The 26,562-nt window shown below is 43.4% G+C and overlaps 1 protein-coding gene across 38 annotated transcripts in view; it reads right to left on the reverse strand.

Annotated features, from left to right (window-relative positions):
• LOC144693046 (sorbin and SH3 domain-containing protein 2-like) overlaps positions 1-26,562 on the reverse strand; it is a 486,079-nt gene that overhangs the window by 142,209 nt on the left and 317,308 nt on the right. For 17 of the 38 annotated variants that reach the window (XM_078562388.1, XM_078562352.1, XM_078562361.1 and 14 more), the window contains 4 exons: positions 23,112-23,207; positions 10,058-10,084; positions 9,155-9,297; positions 6,474-7,124 (listed from right to left, as the gene is read on the reverse strand). In XM_078562388.1, coding sequence (XP_078418514.1) covers positions 6,474-7,124; positions 9,155-9,297; positions 10,058-10,084; positions 23,112-23,207 — 917 coding nt within the window. The remainder of the gene's footprint in view (positions 1-6,473; positions 7,125-9,154; positions 9,298-10,057; positions 10,085-23,111; positions 23,208-26,562) is intronic. The other 21 variants (XM_078562625.1, XM_078562635.1, XM_078562541.1 and 18 more) reach the window with 5 other exon arrangements.

Below are 26,562 nucleotides of genomic sequence, written 5' to 3' on the forward strand. Positions count from 1 at the left end.
GCTAATTTTAAACTGAATGAGATTTCCCCAAATCCCTCTGGAAGTTTCTAAATTATAAAATTGTATCGCTAACTACAAATTTTCTGGGACAATCCTGATTCACAAAGCCCCATGTCTGTGAAGATCAGTTGAAGGGGCAAACATCTGTGCCATAGGCTGCCCGGGGAACAGAGCATTTTGCAAAAATATTTGTAAATTAAATTTGTGATCAACTCACAATATTAGCAATTCTACCACTAACTATTATTTGCTCCTTTAAGGCTCCTGCAGACAATTTAAAGGAAATGTTACACTTAGATGGAACAATTGAAAGAATTATTTGTTTACCCTGAAAAATGAAAACAATGGCCTGACATGGTAGTACACAACACAATATATCCACCCACCCGCCCATCCATCCATCCATCCATCCATCCAAGGAATATATTCCATTCAACCCATTCAATGGCTCATTGAGATCAGCCAAACATCATTACTGCATGAGTCTCTGACCTTTGGTGATTTCTAAAAGGCAATAAATAAGTAAAAGAACAGAAAGGAACTATTTTACGATGTTGCCATTTTGGCATCTCAATGCAGCTTTTCAAACTGGGGTCTGAAAGGTCAGTGGATTTCTATATTTTTTTATATATTCTATATTTTTCTAACATCTATAAATTCAATTGCACTACGATCGTTTTACAGACATAAATTGCGTGCTCAAGATAGGCGGTGATAACACTCATTCCAGGCGGAAGTGCGCCAACCACCATATTGAGTCAGGGACCTCTGCAGAAGGTATTTTTAAATTCATTCAGGAGATGTGGGTGTCACCGACATTTATTGCCCATCCCTAATTGCCCTTGAGAAGATGGTGGTGAGCTGCCTTCTTGAACGACTGCAGACCATGTGGTGTAGGTACACCCACAGTGCTGTTAGGGTGGGAATTCCAGAGTTTTGACCCAGCGACAGTGGAGAACGGCAACATATTTCCAAGTTGGCACGGTGAGTGGCTTGGAGGAGAATTTTCAGGTGCTGTTCCCAAGCATCTGCTGCCCTTGTCCTTCTAGATGGCAGTGGTCATGGGTTTGGGAGGTGCTGTCTAAGGAGGCGTGATGAGTTCCTACAGTTCATCTTGCAGATGGTGCAAACTGCTGCCACTGTGTGCCTGTGGTGGAGGGAGTGAATGTTGAAGGTGGTGGATGGGGTGCCAATCAAGGGGGCTGCTTTGTCCTGGATGGTGTCCAGCTTCTTCAGTGTTGTGGGAGCTGCACACATCCAGGCAAGTGGGGAGTATTCCATCACACTCCTGACTTGTGCCTCGTAGATGGTGGACAGGTTTTGGGGAGTCAGGAGGTGAGTTACCCGTCGCAGGATTCCTCGTCTCTGACCTTCTCTTGTAGCCACAGAATTTATATGGCGAGTCCAGTTCAGTTTCTGGTCAATGGTAATTCCTAGGATGTTGATACTGGGGGATTCAGCGATGGTAATGCAGCGCGTTAAGTGTGATGATAATTTGAGAATGTGGCTGTCATGGAGTTTTAGTTCATATACTGTGTGGAAGATGCAAGGGTGTGGGGACGTGAGGGTTGCAATGGTGGTGAGAGTATGAAGTACAGAGAATTTTGAATATGAGATGGAGGTGCAGCAAAGAATGGTGCAGTATTTGAGGAGTGTGATGGAAAGAGGGGGAGGGCTATATTGTGAGTAACATGACTGCAGGTGTGACAATAAGTCGGGGGTTGGGGGGGGGGGGGGGGGGTGGTGGTTTTCTCCCCCCCCTGAAATCATAAGCATATCCTTGGAGCTAAGCTCCTGGTGTCAAACTCCTCCATAACTGTGTCCCACTGGTGGTCACGGTGTTGTCTGCAGGGTTTACAGTTCCTGCAGTGAGCAGCAGAGAAACCCACATCTCCCTCCTCCTGTCCACTATGGTATGGCAGAATCTGGAGGCCCACGTTTCAAGTCTTGCAGCCATTTCTCTTTTCACAAGCACTCCCTCCTGTCTGAGGTCAGAGTGCAGCTCCCATTTAAGGCATGCAGGTTTGCCTGAGGCACCTGATTTCCCAACCATCCAAACAAGCACACAACCAATAAGCAGCACAGGTAGTGTTGGATAACCTCATGACTCATGTTAATGAGAATCCAGCAAGAACATCACCTGGTCTCTATGTCCATATGAACAGGAGAATACAGCTCGGAACCTGCCAACTGTATGCCTGATTTCAGGCATGATCTGATCTCTGGGACATTGCTTCTGTTGCTATTTTTTTTTGCTTTATTCTTTCACGGGATGTGGGCCTCGCTGGCAAGGCCAGCGTTTGTTGCCCATCCCTAATTGCCCTAGAACTGAGTGGTTTGCTAGGCTGTTTCAGAGGGCAGTTAAGAATCACCCACATTGCTGTGGGCCTGGAATTACATGTAGGCCAGACCAGGTAAAGATGGCAGATTTCCTTCCCTAAAGAACATGAGTTCTTTAGGGGCACGAGACAATCAATGATAGTTTCATGGTCACCATCACGGAAGCCAGCTTTCAATTCCAGATTTATTAACTGAATTCAAATTCCACTAGCTGCTGTGGTGGGATTTGAACCCATGCTCCCAGAGCATTAGCCTGGGCCTCTGGATTACTGGTCCAATTCCCACTATGCCACTGTCTCCCCCTTATATTAATAATTTTGTATTAATAATTTTCTACGATTGATTTCAAACTCAGTCTTTTAACATGTTCGTCAGGTCACCATCAATTATAACAACCAATGCAATAACCAGGTGTAAAGTCTCTATCACATCTTCAATGCCAGCAAGCTTCTTCTAATAAAAACACAGAATGTCATTTTAAAACAGCTCAAGTTTAACCTGAACGATTTCGGTAAAAGGTAGACTTCTTCTTTCTCCACTCCACCCTCCTTGTAGGCAAAAAATCATAGCAAGTCGCAGAACAATATGGCAAAAATTTATACAGCGGCTTAAAATCAGGAAAGCAACAGTAGTTGCTTCAATGGGAGAAAAGAAAGGGAGGAGGGGAAGAGAGTTGTGGAGCGGTGACCAAAGTTGCACCCAAAGAGAAAGGTTTGAGGCATCTTTTGAAGATAGAGAGAGATATTACAGGGCAGAGAACTCCAGGCTGTAGAAGCATGACGGTGAAATGTTCCACCACAGACAGTTGGTAGCATGGGGGAAAATCAGTGGATGTAATGGACAAATCCTTTTGTTACGTGATCACTCGTAAGCAATGCAACTTGTTCCTCTAGAATAAATAAGGTTTGCCAAATGCTTGACCCTTTAAAGCAGATATGACCTGAAAAGGCCAAATCCATCCATTGTATAAACTGCAAGCCTTTAATAAACTCAGGTAAAAGTATGGCACACGCTTGCCTCTTTCAAAAATGTCCCCTGCATTAAAGATGCTCGGGGATTTTTACGGAAGATATATTCTTGGCTTTGAAAGACTTGAGTATCCACTGCTCCATTTTACCTCAGGTTGACTAATAATCTAATGCAGCTGTTGTTACATATATGGATTTCTGCGGCGAAGTTATTCAAGTTATTCATGTAAATAACGGAGGGAAAAAGGGAATCTGCTACCAAGGTATTGCGAACCAGAGCAACACATTTTCACTTACTTTACAGAGAGAATTAGGACATCATGGCAAACAATGCAATCTGTGCACTGAACAGGTTATCAACAAAAAAAAAAATGCTGGAAATACTCTATAGGTCAGGCAGCATCTATGAAAAGAGGCATTAATGTCTCAGGTTGATGATGATTCTGATCATTGATCAAGAACCTGAAACACTGGGCGGAACCTTCTGCTCTCACTGGTGGTGAGCTTAGAGGCAGGAAAGGCTTGTACTTAGCTGGGATGTGGCATACCTGAACCCCGCCACCTTCCTACCTCTGCCAGAATTACATTTTGAACAGGAAGGCCCATGATCAACCTTCCTGCCCCACCACCAATTGAATTCCTTTTTGAGGCCTAATTAATGACCACTTAAGGGCCTCATCTCACCGCTACTGGTATTAACCCAGTTGCAGGTGGACCTGTCGCCATGTGGTATGCATGGCAGTTTGGAAGGTGCTACCTAAGGAGGTTTGGTGAGCTCCTGCAGTGCATCTTGTGGATGGTACACACTGCTGCTACTACTGTGCATCGGTGGTGGAGGGGGTGAATGTTGTGGATGAGGTGCCAGTCAAGCGGGCTGCTTTGTCCTGGACGGTGTCAAGCTTCTTCATTAACTGCACTAATCCAGGCAACTGGAGAGTGTTCCATCACTCTCCTGACTTGTGCCTTGTAGATGGTGGAAAGGCTTTGGGGAGTCAGGAGGGGAGTTACTCGCCCCAAGATTCCTAGCCTCTAACCTGCTCTTGTAGCCACAGTATTTATATCGTTAGTCCAGTTCAGTTTCTGGTCAATGGTAACCCCTAAGATGTTGATAGTGGAGGATTCAGTGATGGTAATGTCAGCGAATGTCAAGGGGTGACGGTTAGATTCTTTTTGGAGATGGTCATTGCCTGGCACTTGTGTGGCATGAATGTTACTTGCCACTCGTCAGCCCAAACCTGGATATTGTCCAGGTCTTGCTACATTTGGACATGAGCTGCTTCACTATCTGAGGAGTCACTAATGGTGCTGAACATTGTGCCATCATCAATGAAAATCCCCACTTCTGATCTTATAATGGAAGGAAGGTCATTGATGACACAGCTAATGACAGTTGGGCTGAGGACACTACCCTGAGGAACTCCTGCAGTGCTGTCCTGAAACTGGGGTGATCGACCTCCAACAACCACAGCCATCTTCCTTTGTGTTAAGGGTGACTCCAACCAGTGGAGAGTTTTCCCCCCAATTCCCATTGACTCCAGACTTGCTGGGGCTCCTTGATGACACACTCGGTCAAATCCTGCCTCGATGTCAAGGGCAGTCACTCTCACCTCACCTGAGGAGTTCAGCTCTTTTGTCCATGTTTGACCAAAGGTTGTAATGAGGTCAGGAGAGGAGTGGCGGAATCCAAACTGGGCGTCAGTGAGCAGGTTATTGCTAAGCAAGTGCCACCTGATAGCACTATTATTGGCCCCTTCCATCACTTTACCGATGATTGAGAGTAGACCGATGGGGCTGTAATTGGCCAGGTTGAATTTGGCCCGCTTTTTGTGTACAGGACATACCTAGGCAATTTTCCACATAGCCAGGTAGATGCCAGTCTTATAGCTGTACTGGAACAGCTTGGCTAGGGACGCAAGTTCTGGAGCACAAGTCTTCAGTACTATTGCTGGAATATTGTCAGGGCCCATAGCCTTTGCACTATCCAGTGCCTTCAGCTGTTTCTTGATATCACGTGGAGTGAATTGAATTGGATCATTCCACTTGGCACTTCTAATTGAAGATTGTTGCAACTGCTTCAGCCTTTAATTTTAGTTGTGCTGTATTTGGATATGCGGCAAGGGGAGTGTGTTCACACGAAGACCTTCTTTCTCCTTCCAAAACAGGTGTTTTGATCCACATCTCTTTCTATTTTGGACAAGATGCATCCTTGCGCTCTCAATGCCATTAACGACATAGATTTTCTTATAGTAAAGCACCAATTCCAGTCATTGAGTATCTGCGGTAATAAGGTGTTGGAATTAAATAGCTCTTGTGGAGGATACTTCAAACACAAGATTCTGTTTAATCATCTCAGCTGGGTTTCCGTTGGGCAGGTTATATAACGGACAGCTACCAGCAGCTTTTTTGGTTTTCAGCTTTCGGGCCGAATGAAATTTTGAGGTGGGGGTGGGTGTCACGGCAGTGGAATGGGAATATAATTTGCCCGCCTTGGGGGAAGAAGAGGACAGGTATCAGCAGAGGAGGGAGCTGGAAGCAGCAGCAGTGTGTAAGGTATCAGTAATTTGCTCAACCCTGCCCCAGGGGTGGCCAAGCAGGTATCAGGCGAGGGAGACGCTGGTTAGTAACCCAACTGCATCTATGCAAACAAAACATCAGAGAATAGATATAAGCTCGGAGGAAGAGTCATACAGACTTGAAACGTTAACTCTGTTTCTCTCTCCACAGGTGCTGAGTTGTTCCAGCATTTCCTGTTTTTAATTTTCAGATAATAGATATTCACTTTTCCCCTAATTTAAAGTTTTGATGTTGCAGAGTAGGAACCATTACTTGGAATCGAGAGATTTGCCCACAGGCTTGCTCACACAAGTGACAAGGGAGTGAGGGTTTGTATCAATCCCTACTTTTCCATTCTAAAATGGGGTTTCTTCCTGAAGCTTATTCTGCGTAGACAAACTGCAGCTTTAAGCTGCCAGTGCAAGAAAGAGGAATTGCCAAAGTACAATTACAGATATAATAATGCTACTTAAAAGATAATTTAAGCCATTGATTGTGCTTGAAGCTGTTAAACGTGATTGAGAGCCAACTTGTTAACTTCTAAGACCTCTGCAAGTGGGAATGAAATGTTAACTACATTGAAAATTGCTGTCAATAAAAAAAAATATATACCAGATGATGCCCTGGGGAGCGTGCACAAGATGGCGCATTGAGCATTTGTAACATGTCCTCATGTAGACTTCTTCCACTGCTTGCAGCAGGTACAGGTGGGCATCCTTGTGTGCCGAGCCCAGGTTCGGTTGTATGCAGACTTGCTGGAGCTATCTGAATAGAAAGAGAGGCTGTGTGTCTCTCAGGCTCTGTCCTATCTCCAAGTGAAAGTGAATAGAGTGAGGGTTTCACATCAGTGTCAGGCTTGGATGGCTGTCGCACACAGTGGGAATTAGCAACCATCTGATCCTCCGACAAGGTTAGCTTGATGGCAGTGACTTTACGCTCTTGGGAGTGCCCATGGCTTGTCTGAAGTGAAGGGTCAGCAGTGCTATCGGCTACTTTGCAAGTTATTCTCTGGGGAGTTGGTGGCTGCTGTGCAGAAGGGGAAATTGTGTTGGAGTGTCGAACCAAACGCGATGAACTCTGTGTGTACTCTTCCTTGTTAGTCAAACGGGTAACATTGGAGGTTATTTGCAGGCTAGGTGTTAGGTGTGATGGCCAATTGCCACGTGTAAGATCCTGGGTTGAACTAAGTGGTGTATGGTGGCTGCCAGGGCCTGTTAGTGAACACCAATTAAAGCTTTCCTTTCTGGGTGGTGGTGAGGGAACCTGTCAAAGATAACCACACAGCAGGAAAGACAGAAATCATACAAAAAGAAAGAAAAACAAAAATGGATAACATCAGCAAGGAGAATTCATTTCAAACAAAATATTTTGAGCATGATCCTAACTAATACTTAAGGGATACAGTTAATGTGGCTCATTAGCCTATATATCAGATTGCTCATATATCAGATTGTCTTTAGAGCGTCGATATTGGGGCTGAGCAATCTGAAAAAAAAAATCTCCTGTTTAATTACATTCACAAAGCATTTATAAGCTATCTTAAACAGTTTGCACCTAACAACAAATTAAAGGGCTATCAGCAGAAAATGTTATCCACCCCTCATTTCTTCATCTCAGTTACACTAAGTATTTATACAAAGTGAAGTTGTGTGAATATTCTTGTCAACTGTACATACATACATGACAAAAACATCAACAGGATCTATAGCATACACTTTGCCATCATACTGCTTATCTGGTGGAAGCACTTCACAGATTATTTTTAACAGCAGTGATGGCACCAAGGCAATGCCGCTGTAGCGTATCATTATTCTTGGGTGCAGCCTTATCTGAAATACTGTACACCAGGTTATTTTAAATGGATAAAAATGTTGCTGCTCATTAACATGTCTGGTCGGGAAATTTCCATTTGTTTAACTTTGGAATTTTCATACAATTTTTTTCAGTATGTTGTGTAGATATTTTTGCAATTTGCTTTTAAATAGGGCATTTGAATAGAACGATGAAACAAGATAAATAGTCCCTAAAACAGTATCTGCTACTTACTTGAATCTCCATCCCAAATTTTGCTCCCTTTGACAACGTTATCTCTTCTCTGCTCACCTGAAGATGCTAAGTTCTTTGGTAGTACACAGCTGTATGGGTGCTAGAACCCTCTGGGTACCTCACTCAATTGTCCATTATTCTTGGGGTATTATGAAGAAGTGTTCCAGCAATATATTCAACCAGAGTGGGGCAGTGTCGCAGTTGAATCCTATCCTGTCCACACTTTCAGCAAGAGTCACCATATAGTTACTAAAATCAGGCACCCGGACTGTTTCCCTCACTCCCCAACCCAAACATGCCTCAATTATCACCACACCTGAGAGCAGCTAACTCAGCACAGGCACAAATCAAGGATTTGACCTGTTGTGATCTGTATCAGGAACTCTTCAGGTACATAAATAGGTGCCTTTTGACTGACAACTGCATCTGGAGTCCTCCCCCATTTGGGAAGAACAAACAAAAATAGCCAAGCTGGTAAGATTAAAAGATTCAGTCAGTGCCAATGTATCGTGTTAAAGTGAGCACTTGAGCAAGTCAACCACAGCCTTGGACTAACAGAGGTGTGGAGCTGACTCTTTACTGCCTATTAAAATCCTCCCTGGTGACTTCATTCCTCACAAGGCATAGCTCTGACTCAGACAGAATTGAGTGGCATTTAGGTAAAACCCTGTACTTTTAATTCTTCTGAAATGCAGAACAAAACAAAACAGAACAAAACTGGGAAGTTAAATTAAAACAACAGGGCAATTTGAAGTTCAAGATCTCATCCTGAGGAGTAACGATCAGGATCTGAGATTTTCAGTCTGTGCTTTGCAAAACCCTAATGTTAATCTAACATGGTGACAAACAAGTATCTATAATCATGATAGCACATGTTACATTAATTCCAGAACAGTAATTACAACAAGTTGTTGGACAACATAATATTTGTAGAGCATATTCATTAATAAATCAGGGTTAAACCCACAACAAGGCAATTAGCATTTTACAATGTTTGCTTACAATGAGATATTACTAGGCCTGCACTTCTGTCACTATGACACGTATTACCAGTTTCAAGCAGTGCCTGGAAAAGACCAAGTGTGTATCTGATAATCATATCGCCATGTTTTCATTCCAACTACCTGACAATGGACAGAGTGCTGGCAGGCAGCATGTTTTAATGAGCCATAAAACAGCCTCTCTTTCTAAAAGACATCTCTAACTGTAGACGCACTGTTACACATAGACGGCTGGCTGCCATTCACCTGCTGAGGAGGCGTTTTCCTCTCCGGAAATGAAAGGTTCGGTCTGACGCTGCGGAAACCTTTGGCGGCCAGTGACGAGCTGTGCGTTTCACCATTCAGTGCCCCTCTGAAGCCATCGTTAACGTTGTAAGATCTCCAAACATCTGCAGGAGACAATTAAAGCTTCCTTTCAGACAGATTGGAACAGCAAATGCTTCTTTGGGTTACAGGGTTAACAAACAGTGTGGGAAACGTGAGAGCCAACCCGTCCGCCACAAGGACCTGGTGTAAAATCAAAGCGTCAAGGAATGGGGATCATCCCATTCCCACCTAGCAATACAAAGGAGAATAGGTGGGGTGGGTTGGGGGAGGGGGTGGGGGGGTGCAGTGCCAGGTAGTGGTATGGGAAACCCCACTCATCACACAAGTACAATGTTCCTCCCGGCACTTGGAATCCAAAAAAATATACGAAAGAGGTATAAACTGAAGAGCAACACTCCAGTCATTGGAAACTTCATGGCTTAAGCTAGACTGATGGGCACAGCAGCCAACAGAAAAGCAACACATCGATCTTCTCACACTCCAATGAGGAGTGCAATCTGTTTACTCCAGTATGGGTGTCTGCTGTAAAATAAAGCTCCAAAGTGTGCAGTACAAGATCTGCTGCTAGTCAATTGTATCTTTGGGTTCCAGCATTAATTTATAAAACTTTATCGATGAAAACTTCCAGCATTTTTTTATTTATTAACAAATGTTAAATATCTGGAAATGGTACGTCAGCAGATTCACAAGGGGAAATGCAGTCTCAGACAGGAAATCTTCTATGGGCGCTTATCATCACAATGCCTTTCTGTAAAAGTCAACAAAAAGACCTGCGGTGAACTCACAAATCCGGCTTTCTTCAGAGAAAATAACGATCTTTACCTGAATCGGGCGTCTGTGCTTCATTACCTTAAAAAGAATAAATAACGCAATGAGAAAGCTGCCAGTTAGACATCACAAATAGGTATAAATCTAGATAACTCACAGAAAACATTTATGTTAGCAGGAAGATATTCATTTACCATATTCTCCAATGCACTGGGCTGCAATGGAAATGGTGACAGGGCTTAATCTTAAGCATAAACTTGCATGCTATTTTCAGTTTGACATTAATCGTTGTTTTTATAAATTTAATCCCCAACTATTAAGTCCCCGAAACTTTATTTGCGTAAACTTGGCAAAGTCACTTCTTTGAAGTCAACGCTTAAAAATTACCATTATGTAAAAAATATCCATCTTTCAGGTAAGACTTTAAAATGAAACTCCAATGGCCCTCCTCAGGCTGATTTACAAAAATCCCATGACATTATTTCAAAGGAGGTCAGGGGAGTGATTCCCAGTATCCTGGCTCAATTAACATCACACACCAAAAAAAAACAAACAGATTTGGTTATTAACACATCACTATTTGTGGGCATGGTATGTGCAAATTGGCTGCCAAGTTTCTTTCATTAAAACAGTTACTACATTTCAAAAAGTACCTCATTAGCTTTGAAGGATTTTGGGATGTCCTGAGATCGTGAAAAGCACTACCTAACTGTAATTTTCTTTCCAAATAGTTTTTCATTTGAACTAGTGTCAGGTATCTCGTTCAATGGGGAGAATTTTATGGGGGCAACAGGATCCCAGCTGTCAGTTGGAGAGCCACCAAGAGACCCATGTAGCCTCTTCCTGCTAAGGCCTGCCGGTACTGCGGGCCAAGCAGGCAGTTGAGAGGTCAGCGGCAGGCCTTTCACTGGGATCAAGTACCCGGGGCGGAAATCCCACCCGCCAAGAGCTCCTAGCCAATCGGAGGCGAGCAGCTCTTTTGTTCAGCAGCGCTGCAGGAAAGACCCCCATCCAAAACTCACATCTTCTTTGGATCCCTGGACTCCGGCAAGTGAAGGCAGGAGGCGGTTGGGGGCAGGTGGTCAGCAGGAAGGGCAGGCAGCAGCTGTCTGTGGCTACGCCCCCCTTCCCAATGTCAGGTCCCTCGATCAGGCATTGAGTGCCTTTGAACGAGAAACCACACCCCAACCCCTCTCCCCACAACCCCAGAGACCACAAGCAACTCCACACTGGTTTGCTCATCATGCTCCTTGCATTGCAACAGGTCCAAATGTCACTGGTTTAATAGTAGCAGAGGCAAGGTGATGTCCTTAATTGGGTATGAACTGCCCACTTAAGGGCCTCAACTGGTAGTAGGGCAGGAAGGCCACCTGCGGGCCTTCTCTCTATGAACTTAGCTGGGGTAGAGGCAGGAAGGTGGCAGGATCCCCACCCACCACCATCCTGTCCGATTAAATGCCCACCCTGCCTCCAAACACACCACAGGGGAAAGCATAAAATACCGCCCAATATGTCTTTTCCACCTTTGTTTCATCAGTAGCACTCTGCCTCAATATCAGAGTATCATGGTCGCAATGAGTTCAGAACCCAGCACATATTTCAAGCTGACATTGAAGTGCAGTGCCGAGGGAATGCTGCATTGTCATACATGCCATCTTTCAAATAAGATATGAAATAAAGGCTGCTTGTTAATTGTATATTAACTGCAATTGTATGTAGGTGGTGAATATTTATTGAAGTTTCACTTGTGCTTCTGTAAAGAACAGACAGAAGCCATGTTTGTTGGATGAGGAGATGCATATTTGTAATATGCATCTCTGTAAGTTAATGATTAAAAGTGTGCAATGATTGGCTCCAGTTATATCCTCCACCACCTGGCTTTCTGGAATAGAACCCCTCAGTCTGGATGTTTGGGTTGGAAGTGAAAACCTTAATGCCCTTCTTGCAAAAGAGCAGCAAGTTCTCCCAGAGTCCTGGGCAATATTCCATCATCAAAGAAAACTGATTGACTGGTCATCCATCTGATTTTTGTTTGTGCTAACGTGTGCTGGCTGCGTTTGCTTATGGTACACCAGTATTTTACACTGGAAAAAGTAACGGCCAATCTATGCAATGCTTTGGAATGTGAAAGATGCTGTAGAATTGTAAGGTATTTCTTTTAAATCTCCTAACTATTAAAATAAAGAGCATACCACGTGGTACGAATGAATACCATCAGGCGAGGGGTGAAATAATGCATTAACATTAAATATGCTATATTGGTTTTACTGTCTGATCATTCAGGGCATTGCCCAGAATGTAATATTTCAAGAAACAAAGAGCTGCCTGTACAGAATCAGTGCGCCATCGTGTCATTTTGTTTCTCCCATGTTCAAACTGAAATAATACCAGCTAATTGAAATGGACTGGAATTGAAATTAAATGAAATGAAAAGACCCTTTCAGTGGCACTGCCATATCATATGAAATGCTGTGAATTGAATTAGATGACTTGGAAAATCCAATTAAATGATTAAGTCAAATGTGTCCGAATACCATATAAATGCAGTCAGATGTGAGGATGCTGCTAAGTTGTCACTGAAATTTTTGGCAGTTTGAAAGGTTTGCGTTTACATTAGGGTCTTAGATAATTCTTGTGCGGTGAAAAGGGCATTTTTGTTGATGTATAAAATATGCGTGTTAATATTAACAATCATTTTACAGAGGTTGGAAACATGTTTTTTTATGATTTATAATTATTGACGGGAATACTGAGCTAATACTTGTGGAGGTGACGGGAGCCTCGGGTATCAGCTGGAGAGCCAGCAAGAGCCCCTTTTCGGTAAGGCCCACTGCATCTTGTGCCAATTAGGCATTTAACAGGTCAGCAGCAGACCTTCCCCCACAAACAAGGGCCCTGGGAGTAGTAGTCCCACCAGCCGAGAGCTGCCAGCCAATCAGAAGCTGGCAGCTTTTCAGTAATGAGTAGCGTCACTAGGCAGGCAGTGGCTGCTGCAGGTAGTGCACCACCTGAGGCATCTGATCAAGGAGGGACCAAGGCAAAGGTGAGCAATGGTGGGAGATAATCATGGGGGGTGGGGGGTTGTGTCCCAGACACCACCATCACCATCCCTGAGTATGTCCTGTCCCACCGACAGGGCTGAACCACCAGAGGTGGCGAAAGAATGGTATACAGTTGGGAGAGAGTTGCCTTGGCGTTCTCAACATCGACTCTGGACCCCAGGAAGTCTCAGGGCATCAGGTCAAACGTGGGCAAGGAAACTTCCTGCTGATTACCACGTACCGCCCTCCCTCAGCTGATGAATCAGTGCTCCTCCATGTTGAACACCACTTGGAGGAAGCACTCGGTGGCAAGGGTGCAGAATGTACTCAGGGTGGGGGAATTTCAATGTCCATCACCAAGCGTGGCTCAGTACCACCACTACTGACTGAGTTGGGCTAGTCCTAATGGACATAGCTGCTAGAATGGGTCTGCAGCAGGTGGTGAGGGAACCAAGAGGGAAAAACATACTTCACCTCATCCTCACCAGCCTGCCTGCCTGCCGCAGATGCATTTGTCCATGACAGCATCGGCAGGAGTGACCACCGCACAGCCCTTATGGAAACAAAGTCCCACCTTTAGTTGAGGATACCCTCCATTGTGTTGTGTGGCACTACCATCATCCTAAATGGGATAGATTTCAAACAGATATAGCAACTCAAAACTGGGCATCCATGAGGTACTGTGGGCCATCAGCAGCAGCAGAATTGTACACAACCACAATCTGTAACCTCATGGCCCGGCATATCCCCCACTCTACCATTACCATCAAACCAGAGGATCAACCAAAGGACATTGACGCATTGGTGGAGTGGGCAGGTAGGCGGCAGATGAAGTTCAATGTAAAGAAATGCGAGGTGCTACACTTTGGTACAAAGAACATGGAGAGACAGTGTAAAATAAAGGATACTATTCTAAAGGGTGTGCAGGAGCAGAGAGACCTGGGTGTACATGTACATAAGTCATTAAAGGTGGCAGGACAGGCAGAGAGAACTGTTTCTAAAGCATACAGTATTCTAGGCTTCATTAATAGGGGCATACAGCAAGGAGGTTATGATGAACTTATATAAGACACTGGTTAGAACTCAGCTGGAGTATTGTGTACAGTTCTGTGCACCACACTTTAGGAAGGATGTGAATGCATTGGAGAGAGTGCAGAAGAGGTTTACGAGAATGGCTGTAAGGATGAGAAACTTCAGCTACGAGAAAACATTGGAGAAGTTGGGGCTGTTTTCCTTGGAGAGGAGAAAGTTTCAAAATCATGAGGGGTCTGGACAGAGTAGATAGGGAGAAACTGTTCACACTCATAAATGGATCGAGAACCAGAGGGCACAGTTTGAAAGTGTTTTGCAAAAGAAGCAAGTGTGAGGCGAGAAAAGACTTTTTCACACAGCGAGTAGTTATGGTTTGGAATGCACTGCCTGGAAGTGTGGTGGCGCAGGTTCAATTGAGGCATTCAAGACAGCATTAGATGATTATTTAAATAGAAACAACCTGCAGGGTTACAGGGAAAAGGCAGGAGGTTGGCACTAAGTTAAAATGCTCAGAGAACCGGTGCAGACACGATGGACCCGAATGGACTCTTTCTGCACCGTAACAATTCTGTGCTTCTGTTCCACAAATATCCTCATCCTCAATGGTGAGGGAGTCGAGCACAAAAGATAAGGCTGAAGCATTTGCAGCCATCTTCAGCCTGAAGTGTCCAGTGGATGATCCATCTCAGCCACCTCCGGAGGTCCCCAGCATCACAGATGCCAGTCTTCAACCAATTCAATTCACTCCACGTAATATCAGGAAATGGCTGGAGGCACTGGGTACTGCAAAGGCTATGGGCCTTGACAACATTACAGCATTATTACTGAAGAACTTGTGCTCCAGAACTTGCCGCGCCCCTAGCAAAGCTGTACCAGTACAGCTACAACTACCCGGCAATGTGGAAAATTGCTCAGGTATGTCCTGTACACTAAAAGCAGGACAAATCCAATCCAGCCTATTACTGCCCTATCACTCTACTCTTGGATCATCAGCAAAGTGATGGAAAGTGTCGTCGACAGTGCTATCAAGCAGCACTTACTCAGCAATAACCTGCTCAGTGACATTCAGTTTGGGTTCTGCCAGGGCCATTCAGCTCTGGCCCTCATTAAAGCCTTGGTTCAAACATTGACAAAAGAGCTGAACTCCCAAGGTGAGGTGACTACCCTTGACATCAAGGCAGTATTTGACCAAATGTGGCATCATGGAGCCCTAGCAAAATTGGAGTCAATAGGAATCAGGGGGAAAACTCTCCATTTGTTGGAGTCGTATCTAACACGGCGGAAGATGGTTATGGTTGTTGGAAGTCAATCATCTCAGTTTCAGGACATCACTGCAGGAGTTCCTCAAGGTAGTGTTCTAGGCCTAACCATCTTCAGCTGCTTCATCAATGACCTCTCCTCCATCATAAGGTCAGAAGTGGGGATGTTGGCTGATGATTGTACAATGTTCAGCACCATTCGTGACTCTTCAGGTACTGAACATTCTGTGTCCATTTGCAGAAAGACCTGGGCAACATCTAGGCTTGGGCTGATTTTGGGTCAAAATCCTGGAACTTCCTCCCTGACAGCACTGTGGGTGTACTGACACCACATGGATTGCAGCGGTTCAAGAAGACAGCTCACCACCACCTTCTCACAGGCAACTAGGGATGGGCAATAAATGCTGGCCCAGCCAGTGAAGCCCACATCCCATGAAGGAATATAAAAAAATGGCAAGTAATGTTCGCGCCACACAACTGCCTGACAATAACCATCTCCAGCAAGAGAGAATCTAACCATCTCCCCTTAACATTCAATGGCATTGCCATCGCTGAATCCCTTGCTATCAACATTCTGGGGGGTTACCATTGACCAGAAACTTGCCATATAAATACTATGGCTACAAGAGCAGGTCAGAGGCTGGAAGTTCTGCAGTGAGTAACTCACCTCCTGACTCCCCAAAGCCTGTCCACCATCTATAAGGCACACGTCAGGGGAGTGTGATAGAAAAGTCTCCACTTGCCTGGATGAGTGCAGTTTCAGCAACATTCATTAAGCTCGGCACCATCCAGGACAAAGCAGCCCACTTGATTGGCACTTCATCCAGTCTTCAACATTCCCTTCCCCCACCATCGATGCACAGTGGCAGCAGTGTGCAACATCTGCAAGATGCACAGCAGCAACTCGCCTAGAGTCCTTCGACAGCAGCTTGCAAACCTGTGACCTCAGCAAGGCCAAGGGCAGCAGATAGATGGGAACACCACCACCTGGAAGTTCCCCTCCAAGCCACTCACCACCCTGACTTGGAAATACATCGTCCTTCCTTCACTGTCGCTGAGTCAAAATCCTGGAACTCCCTCCCTGACAGCGCTGTGGGCGTATCTACACCACACAGACTGCAGCACTTCAAGGAGGCAGCTCACCACCACCTTCTCAAGGGCAATTAGGGATGGGCAATAAAAATGCTGGACTAGCCAGCGACACCCACATTCAATGAACAAAATAAAAACCAAACCCACCTGATGCCTCTATCAAGGAGGGATCCAGGCACAGGTGATCGATTGCAGGAGGGTGATCATTGCAAGGATGGTTCAGGGTGAGGGGATGCAGGAAGGGTGGGACAACAGCAAGGGCAAAGGGATAGCCCTCAACAGGTCCCTCAACCTTCCCAATGCCAGGCTCTTCGATCATGTACTGAGTGCCTTTGAACGAGGCCCCTCCCCGGGAGCCTGCAAGCAACACCAAATGGCTAGCCGCTGCTCCCCGCTAGGTTAATACCGGTGGCAGCAGGGTGTTTAAAGGCCTCAATTGGTGGAGGGGCAGGAAGGTCATCCATGTGCCCTCCTGCCTCGGACTTAATAGGGGTAGAGGCGGAAGGCTAGCGGAATCCCACCACCACCCTTCTGCCTGATTAAATATCTCCCACCACCAAACTCATCACAGGGGAGGGCACAAGATTCCATCCACTCTTGCTCCAGTTATTAACAAGGAATACAAGGAGTTCACAAGTCAAGACCACTATTATTTTCCTTATAAAATATTCTGAACTTCTAGATTGTGTCCCTAAAAACTTCTTCGCATATACACATCTAAACATTGTATTTCACATTGATGTCAAAAGTAGAGGTGTAAAGCTTTTCAAAAGCAAATTAAGTTTACTCTATATTATATAGCATACAATGAATCATTTTAACAGTACAGTTTATTATCCTTCAAGAGCAATTGCTCCCTGAGGATGACTATAAAATAGTTATTGTTTTAGTTAATAATTTACAAAATGTGTATGAGTTCATAAATAATTTTGTTAGCAATGTGAAATTATGAGTCACTGTAGGCCCTCAATGAAAACAATCAGCAAATAAAATATTTATTACTGTTGGCATCTCATAATGACATCACTTGAACCAATGGCATTCTTAATCCAAAACCTGATTCAAGTTATTACTCTGCTCAGGCCCACAGCCTAGATGTAATTTGGGAAGTTTGTAACCATATAAAGTTTGATATTGGAATTAATAGTAGGTGGAGATGATGCCTTAAACTGAAGCTCAAATGAAGTTAGATTTTTTGAAAATATATCAATATTCACATATTAACCAAATAGTTATTTGAACCGCATTTCAGACATCTCTTTTCATATTTATTTTCCACCTTTGCATTTATGTCTCAAGTCAACTACCATTCATACAGTGGACCAAACAGGGAAGTGACCTGCCACCAGGGTTTCACTGATGCTGCTTCTGAGTTAGGTTTTTAAAAGTGTACAGAGTAACTTGCTTCTGCACTTTCCTTTGTTTCTGTAGCGATTGCCTTGCCTCTAATCTCTTACCGGCCCGGCCAGATCAGGTACTTACCATGTAGATGGCTATGGACATTATACTGTTCTGTGGCACTGTGAACTGAAACACTAAAGTCTTGCCCCACCAAGTCACTGCCTGTTCCCAATTTGCACATTGGTAGATTTTAGGGGCTGCACATTGTAGTAGCAGAGAAAATGATACCAAGAGGTTGACATTTCAAATCCATCCCATTCTGTGATATTGGTGAGAGATGATCAGCCATTAATACCAAACCATGTTAATGGTAGCATAGCAGGAAAAATTTGGAAATCTAGAGATATCATCCTTTACAAGAAGCCACTACAGCACAAATGCCCACCCCATTTTCTTATTTTATACTTATTTCTAATTTTTGTCATCCAATTTTCTACCCCCCACTCCCACCTGCTCAGTGCTGAATAAGCCAACTTTTCTAGGGATGCAATTCTGAAGGAGCAGATGTCCTCCCAAACATTAGACAAGTGATTGTTCTTCAGATGTGAGTTTCCACTACACAGGTCATTACAGTTGCACCCGATCACCTAATATCTCTATATGCGCATTTTACAACAGGGCTCATGGTTTGGAGATCAAAAATGGAAGCCCTGAATTGAGTGCTGTCAGATAATTCTAGACAAGGAATAAAATCCAGGTCTTTGGACAAGCTTCCACAAACAGTAGCGAGACGCATGGCCTGATAATCTATTTTAGTGATGCAGCTTTAAAGAGAAACACTGGTCAAGATACCAAGAGAGTTCACAATGCTTCATCAATAGGGACCTTTCACATCCACTTGAGAAGGCACACAAGGCCTCAATTAAACAACTCACCAGAAAATAAACCCTGGATAGTTTGGATACCTTACTGTACACTGACATCCTGCAGTGGAAACAGAATCTGTGGATATATGTTATGATCCCATGCTGCTTAATACACATATAATATCAATACCTGCTGTGATGGGCTTGGTGTTCCCAGAGAAATTTTCTGGAACTACTTTTGGCACTGCTGTTATATATTATGTGGTTTTCACAAATGAAGCAATAAGCCTTTTCCAGGTGAACAGTAACGAATGACTTTGACCCTCATCATACCCAAATTAGCTGGTCTCAATCAGAGCAGCAGCAGGGAGGTTAGGATTAATCTCAGCAGGTATGGGCTGGAGGATGGGGTAGAGACGACAGAGTCAAGGCTGGTCAAGATTGTTGCTGCAAAGTGTGTGTTTGTGGGCCTTGGATGTGAAAGAACAGGGCTCAACGCTCACTGTCAGTACTCATTTTTTTTTCTATTCATTCATTCATGGGATGTGGGCATCACTGACTAGGCCTGCATTTGTTGCCCATCCTTAATTGCCCTTGAGAAGGTGGTGGCGAGCTGCCTTCTTGAATATATGAAGTATATTCTTGAATATATGAAGTGATCCCCATTGAAATGATATTTCAACTTGTGTCAACTCCTTCAAATTTGGTGGACATAGAAGGAGAAATTGTTTTTTTAAAAGAAAGATATAGCCTGGCACCACTGTTAGCTTCAAAACACAGGAAGCAGCACAAAGCAGAAGACCTATCCAGGATTTGTGAAATATCTTCTGTGAATTTACCCATGCAGAGTTGCCAGAAAATAGAGTTCAGCACTCAAACTGCATGCACTGTTGGATATAGCTTAATTGAGTTCGACTACTTGGCTGTACAGCTAATGGGGAGAGTAAATGGGGTGGAAAATATGTCTGGGAAGTGCAGTTATTTGGCACAATTCTTTGTCATTTCTGTGACATATTCAGGATAGATGCTGACCAAGCAGTTGGGAAAAAGCAGCTGAAAAGAAAAGAAAAATCAGAATATCCATCGTGTAAAAAATAATCCATCAATGGCTTCCTTGATAAGGCTTTCGATGGCAAAACGTGGACACGAAGGATGTTGCCAATACTCGTCTGGAAAAAGACGAAAGCTCAAAACTGATGCGGCTTTGATGGCCCTCGGCAATGCCTTATGGAGCACTGATCATATGTAGTCTTCATTGCTCTTCAAATCCTCCCCTTGAGGCATTTCTCTTCATTCATTGCTACATAGCTGTTCTTGGGAAGTTGGACCTGACACGCGGGGTGGGGTGGGGTGGATAGTGATACCTTGTAAGCCTCAAGGTTAGAGATTGGAAAATCTCCCATTTGATAGTGAACATGTGAAACAACCAAAGAATGTAACTGATTCATAGTCAATTGCCAGCGTTCATTGGGAGCTGGATCAATATATACCAAAGGAGCAGGACTGAAACTCGGGAGACCGGATTATCTTTCCTCTGCAAAATTTGGAAAGCAAGTTCGTGGTCCCTAAAACGTGAAATCAAGGGGTTGTGTGGGAGTGAAGTCCACTAGAGAATAATCGTACATGGGCTCAGTATGGAGCCAGCTACATGGGTTCAGTATGGGGTCAACTACATGGGTTCAATGATCCTTCCTCGCACTTGGTTCCCGTAACAGGCAACGTTTTCCTGCTCTTGACCCTCAGTCAACTGCAGCACTACTGGATCATGCAGGCCAACGCCCATCATTACAAAAAAATACTGTAGGTTTTGACCCAGCTTAGTGGCAGCTCCCTTCAATACAAGCAAAGAGCTTGCAGCAACACCTGCTTAATTTTAGGGTTAGCAATGCACATACAACATACAAGCCTTGGAACATGGTGCGATTTTGATTTAAACACTTATGCCAGCAGTATTTATCTTAATTGGCTTTGAGCACATCTTCATTCCTTTGGTGCACACAAGCCACTCTCTCTAAACTGCTATTAGGAAAATAGGAAAAAGGAGGAGGCCAATTAGCCCCTTGAGTCCATCTACCATTCAGTGAAGTTAACGGCTGATCTCTGACCTAATTTCACACACATGCCTTTGTCGAGGTCCCGTTTTTATGTTTAATTAATAAAAATCTATCATCAGGTCCTGCCAGAGATGGCCACATCCCATGAAGGGATTTTAAAAAATCTATCTAGCACCAACTTCTGTTTGTGGAAGAGAGCTTACTAGCTTCACTCCTGACGTGCCTGACTCTACTTTTTGGCTATGTCCCATAGTCCTATACTCCTCAACCGGCAAAATAGTTTGTGTCTATCTACCCTGTACATTCCCTTTAATATCTTCAAAATATTGGTTAAATCACCCCTTAACCTTCTAAATTCCAGAGGATAAAACCCTAGTTTGTGTAAACTCTCCTTACACTTCAAACATTGGGAGGCCCGGTATCATTCTGGTAAACCTACGCTCCAACCATTCCAAAGTCAATAGCTCCTTCCCTTGCCATTGTGTAAAAACTATGCACCATGAACATCGAATAGTACCGGTCACCAACACAAATAGTGTGGGCAGTCACGTAACACTCCGATAAATTTCTAAGCGCTACTTTCCTGTAAACCACACTTTAGTTATTATCGTAGTATAGAAACCTCGCTAGGCATATTTCCAGCTACATATTGAAATCCTTATAACGTTCCAGATGTAAGCTACAGTCTTGACCCCAGTTACACTGTTTTGCTATTGTCAATCCCACAATTTACATTAGCAATCGGAATTGACTTTAATGTTTCTCTACGTGACTTGCCGAAGTACAGATGTCTGCAGTTAAACATATGTCTGATCCAAACACCATTATATAGAATTCCTGATACAGCAGAACACGGAACTTTACAAGCTTGATCCAAGCGTAAAACCTTTCCTAATTACTGTACTCGCATTTTCATTGCTCAGCATGCTGTTTATATTTAGTGAAGCCTATGCTAGCAATCCCTTGTACATTAAACAAAATATAAACCTCAACAGTTTTTGGTGTTTCAGTTGCACAGAGGCAGAATACCATTTTTTTTCTCTTTATAAGCTTTCTGAATCCTGACCCAAACATGCAATGAATTGGCAAACAGTTGTGGGTTTCTTGGAATTCAGCCGCACTTGTTAGCGAGGGTCATTCTTTTACATCAAATTGACTGAGACAACAAAACAGTGAACTGCTCAACTGGTACATTTATCCTGGGAGTCTGCATTAAGCTTTGACTGTAATTCGATTTTGATAGGGAGAAGCACTTGACTAATTTAAATATTGCTGCTGTTCAGGGCCAGGTCTTTTGGATCTGTTGATGAGGTCATCAGGTTGAACCAGTTTCAGATTTGGAGAAACATTTCCCCTTTTTAAAAAACCACAGTGCATAGCTGCAAAGAGACAGAATGCCCTTTTATACATGTTAATGTTTGTACCACATCCAAGTTGCCAAGCCTGGTCGAATGTATTCCTGACAATTACATCACATGACTACACGTCTCATCAGCCAGCCTTTATATTCCAATATTTTTATAACTAGCATATAAAAGTGGTCAAATAAAATGATAAAAACAAACAGTAGCAGAAACTCTGGTGTAAATTTGGTACAATGTTTACCAACTTAGAAGTGGGGCAGTCTGTGACCAATGTGCAAAGGTCTTCGGCTCACTGCTAAATTTATTGGGCCCAGCAGGTGGTGTTGTGGGCCTGAAAAACCTGAAACCTGTTCAAACTCATGTCGACATAAACAGATTCCAAAGTGTCAAACGCGGACTGTGCATCAGAGGGCATGACAGGTTATCCCAGAAGTTTCCACCCAGCCCACCTCCTCACAGAGGATCTAAGGCAGCTAAGAGGAGGCACAGACTCTATTATATGCCTTCCAAAGGCCCTAAAATGTAAGAGGGAACTAAGTGGGTCACTCCCCCACCAGAGATGGCCCAACAGCTCCATTGGGAGTTATAGAGTTAGGCCGCTCTGTGACGGAGGAGGCCATTCTATGCTGGGTCAGAGCAGCATGTCTTTCTTAGTCTCCATCAGAGCACTTTCTGATGAGACACATTTACAGGTGCTAGTGGTCCATGTATATTAGTGACCCCATGCAATTTGGAACAAAATTTACAGCAAACATGTGCCAGCCAGAACACAGTTCAGGCCTGCAGGATTTAGGAAAAAAATGTCGATGCTCACTTAAAAACTTGGAACTGAGATTTACGTTCTGATGCTTCTCAACTTTAGAGAAGATTTTGTTTTAAGTAAAAGAACCAACACTGAAACCCATTATAGTCTGGAGGCACAAGAAACACAGGAACAAATCCATTTTTAATCCTTGAAGTTGATAACGTTACAGGGATAATCACACATTTCATATTGATACCAACCAAGCAGAAAGCACTGTAGCATTTAAGTTATGGTGTAAGTGTTAGTGTTAATACCTGCAACCAGCAACAAGTTGGGAGAACTTTGCACTCTCTTCACAGAGGCTAATTTAACAGATGTAGCAGCACGTTTGCGAGCATAGCCACCGCTGTCTGAAAACACAGAACCACACAGATGCAGAGGATACATATCAGGCAGAGCATTGTGAGAAAGCAGGTGTAACATTCAGTGGTAGAATATTTCAACTAAGCTAAATCAAACCAAGCACATTATTCACATGCAATGATATTGCTCAGTCTTTTTTTGTTTAAAAACATAGTTAAATAGCAATGCAAATCTGCGAGAAGCACATTTTCATCAGTTCCCGGTTTCAGACATGCCATCATTTTTAGTCCAGCAAGAATTAGGAGTGCAGTGCAATGCATGAGAAATGGGTGAAGGGGAAAGGGAAGCTAGTTTGGGTGCATGAGGATGGTATTCCCAAATCTCCATCCAGAATTTGAGCCCATGGATGGAATGACAGCACATTGCAGCAAATTACTAGATCACCAAGTGCGAGGCCAGGCCCAAACCTGCAAGTTCACAGCTGAACTCAGCCATACTGTTGCAGGGAGCTGTCTACTGAAAGCTTCCTTAAGAAAGCTAAGGGGAATCGTAGGAAGCCTGTCAGCCAGCTCCAACACCTCTCTTAATAACTAGTGATAGAGTAACATTTTGAGGCTGGATGAGCTAGCGAGGGATTAGGAAACTAAGCTGGGAGAATCAGGGAGGTAGCGACCAAGATATCATATGAAAGAAATAACAACTGAGAGTTTATTAATACACCCATTGTTATAATCTCAGTAGAGACCAGTACTGTGTGATTTTTTTAAGAATCCAAAAATCCAGGTATTTACCAAAAGAATGTAGCCAGAAGGTTTACGGATTAAATCAAAAGAGTTTTACTGCACAATAATCAAAGAACATGAATTCTAATAACGACACTTTATCTTAAGTAGTTGGTTAAGTTAAAGGTATTAAAATCACAATGAACACAAATGCTTATACTTTAAACTGAGTTTCTTAATTCAACTTTCCTTCTACACTCATTTGACTTATACCACCCCACTGCACCCAACCCCTACAAAACTGAAATCAGAGAGTTAACAGAAATTGGAAAATTAACCGCTTGGTCTGAGTACTGTTTCAAAGATTGTATAAGGGCTGAGATTTCTTGGGCCCTTCCCCTTACTACCAGCAAGGTTTTTAATTCAAATTTCCCAAACCACTCCATGTTGTAGACTCTCCAAGCTAGCATCTTAAGAGTAGCCACCTCAGGTCAGAACTCTCCTGGTTCTAATATTCTTTAACTCTGGAGTTGTGCACCTAAAACTCTCTCTCTCTCATATCTCAGGTTGGCTATCCCAGAAGTCCAACTCACTATTAGGAATCCTTCAGTTAACAAGAGCTCTAAACTTTTTTAGCCAGCACACTAAATTTCAAATGAACACTGCTGGAAAGAATGTCCCTTGCCCTGCAGCCAACTTGTTTTAAAACTAAAAACTAAGAATTAAAAACCCCACTTGAGGTCAGAGCCATGCCCACAATCTACCCACCCCTATAATTAACTCCTTTTAATCCTTTGTTATTCTATTGTTTATCTCCCAGACAACTTGGTCACGTGATCATTTACTAGAAACCAAGTGCTTTACCAGAAATCAACTCTGACAGAGACCCAGTTCTTAAGAGACAAACACCCAACATACAGATTTTTTTTCCGCTAAAGCACATGAGCAATCACACCATACAAAAATAGGTACGGTCCATCAAGCCCACCCCACATAGTTGCAATGCATGGGCCATCATGACTAGACACTTCCACCTCCAACCCACCAGCAGCCAAATAATCTCCTGGGAGAGGCAAAACAAGAGAAAAAATCCTAGATCAATGAGGTAAAGAAGAGGTGGAAAACTCCTCTCCATCCACCTTAGCATTATTTTGCAAAACACTAACACAATATGATGATAACTATTTGTTTCCATTGGGAGTTATCCATTGGATCATGAGAGTGTGATGTTTGCTGAAGCCTTTTCTTTGTGGGGCTCAATTTTTCCAGTAATTTGAGACATGGCCTGTCAAGTATTGCGTGCTTGGGAGGGATAGGTTACTATAGAACAATGGCTTCCAAAACTTTCTACCACTGGGGGCTTCCCTCGTCTTATGTCTGGGTCTGATGTAGACTAATTGATAGAGATTGATTACAGTGATTAGTCAACTCCATTATTGTTTCATCATGTAACTACCAGGATGGTAGAAGGCAAAAATAGATGGGGCTAGGTCTTTTTCATCCAGCAATTACTGTGCTCCTAGAAGCACATAGGTGTGGACACAAAAGGAGGAGTACTGACATGTTTTTGATTTGTTCATGATATAGGCCCCTATTCACAAAATATTTATAGGTCTGGGATTTTTCAAAAATTCAATAATTTGTACCGGCCTGAATAATGGAATTAACCACTCTACTGAATTTCAAGAGTTTTAAATTATTACAACCACAATGAAAGTCACACAATACTGCTGCCAATTACAATCCTGACTATTTGGTCCTTCTATAGCTGACACACAGAAGGCAATAAAGTAGGAGATGTCACAGGTATAAATGATGGAGGTTCCAGTTGCAAGGGCAAATAGAAAACAGAGGATTAGAAAAGCCAAATAAGTAGAGAGCCCAGGTAATGAAATCCGTGGGAGAGGAAGGAAAGCCTATATCTGTCTGAATAGGCAAAAAAAAAATCACACCACAGCTTCAGTGAAATTCCTCGCTTTAGTCATTTCAGAGGGAAACGCTGATGTCGTATCAGCAGGTTTAGATAATTGCTGCTCCCCATAGGAAAGAGGCTGCAATATTTGACCCTGCAGATAAAGTATCAACGGAAGCTCAACCAAATCTTACATTTGCACATGATAGCACTGCTTAAAAATAAGCTCTGTTGCAAATTCTCCAGGTTTGGAATCACTTCCCAAGCTTCTCAAATTGTTGCGTGCCCAATGTTTCCTGACAGCTTTGTTAACTTTGTGAGGTCCATCACCTTTTATGCATTAATTCAAGTGACCTCGTCCCCTACCTTTGCATGTTTCTTTGCAAAAGTGCATCATTGGTGACAAAGCGGTGGTGGTGGGAAGGGTGGTACAATTTAGGATTCTTATTAGATCCATAAAGGGGATGGTTAGAAAACTTATAAAAAAGACTCGTGAATGCAGAACGCATTTCCACAAATAGCTATTGTGACTACTTCAATCATGATATTTAAAATGGAATTAGATAGATGCTTGAAAAGAAAAATATTGAAGGGCCACGGAAAGTGGTGTTAGAATATGTAGCTCTCATGTGGAGCTGGTACAGGCACAATATGTCAAATAGTTCATCCTGTGTTGACATGATTGTGTTAAATTGTGGAGTGCCTGCCTGCTCTCTGGGGTATTCTGTTAACATGGCTAAGGTCTTGATGGCTACCAACCTCAGAATA

This window comes from Cetorhinus maximus, chromosome 2 (genome assembly GCF_964194155.1).
Source record: "Cetorhinus maximus chromosome 2, sCetMax3.hap1.1, whole genome shotgun sequence".
Taxonomy (NCBI): Eukaryota; Metazoa; Chordata; class Chondrichthyes; order Lamniformes; family Cetorhinidae; genus Cetorhinus; species Cetorhinus maximus.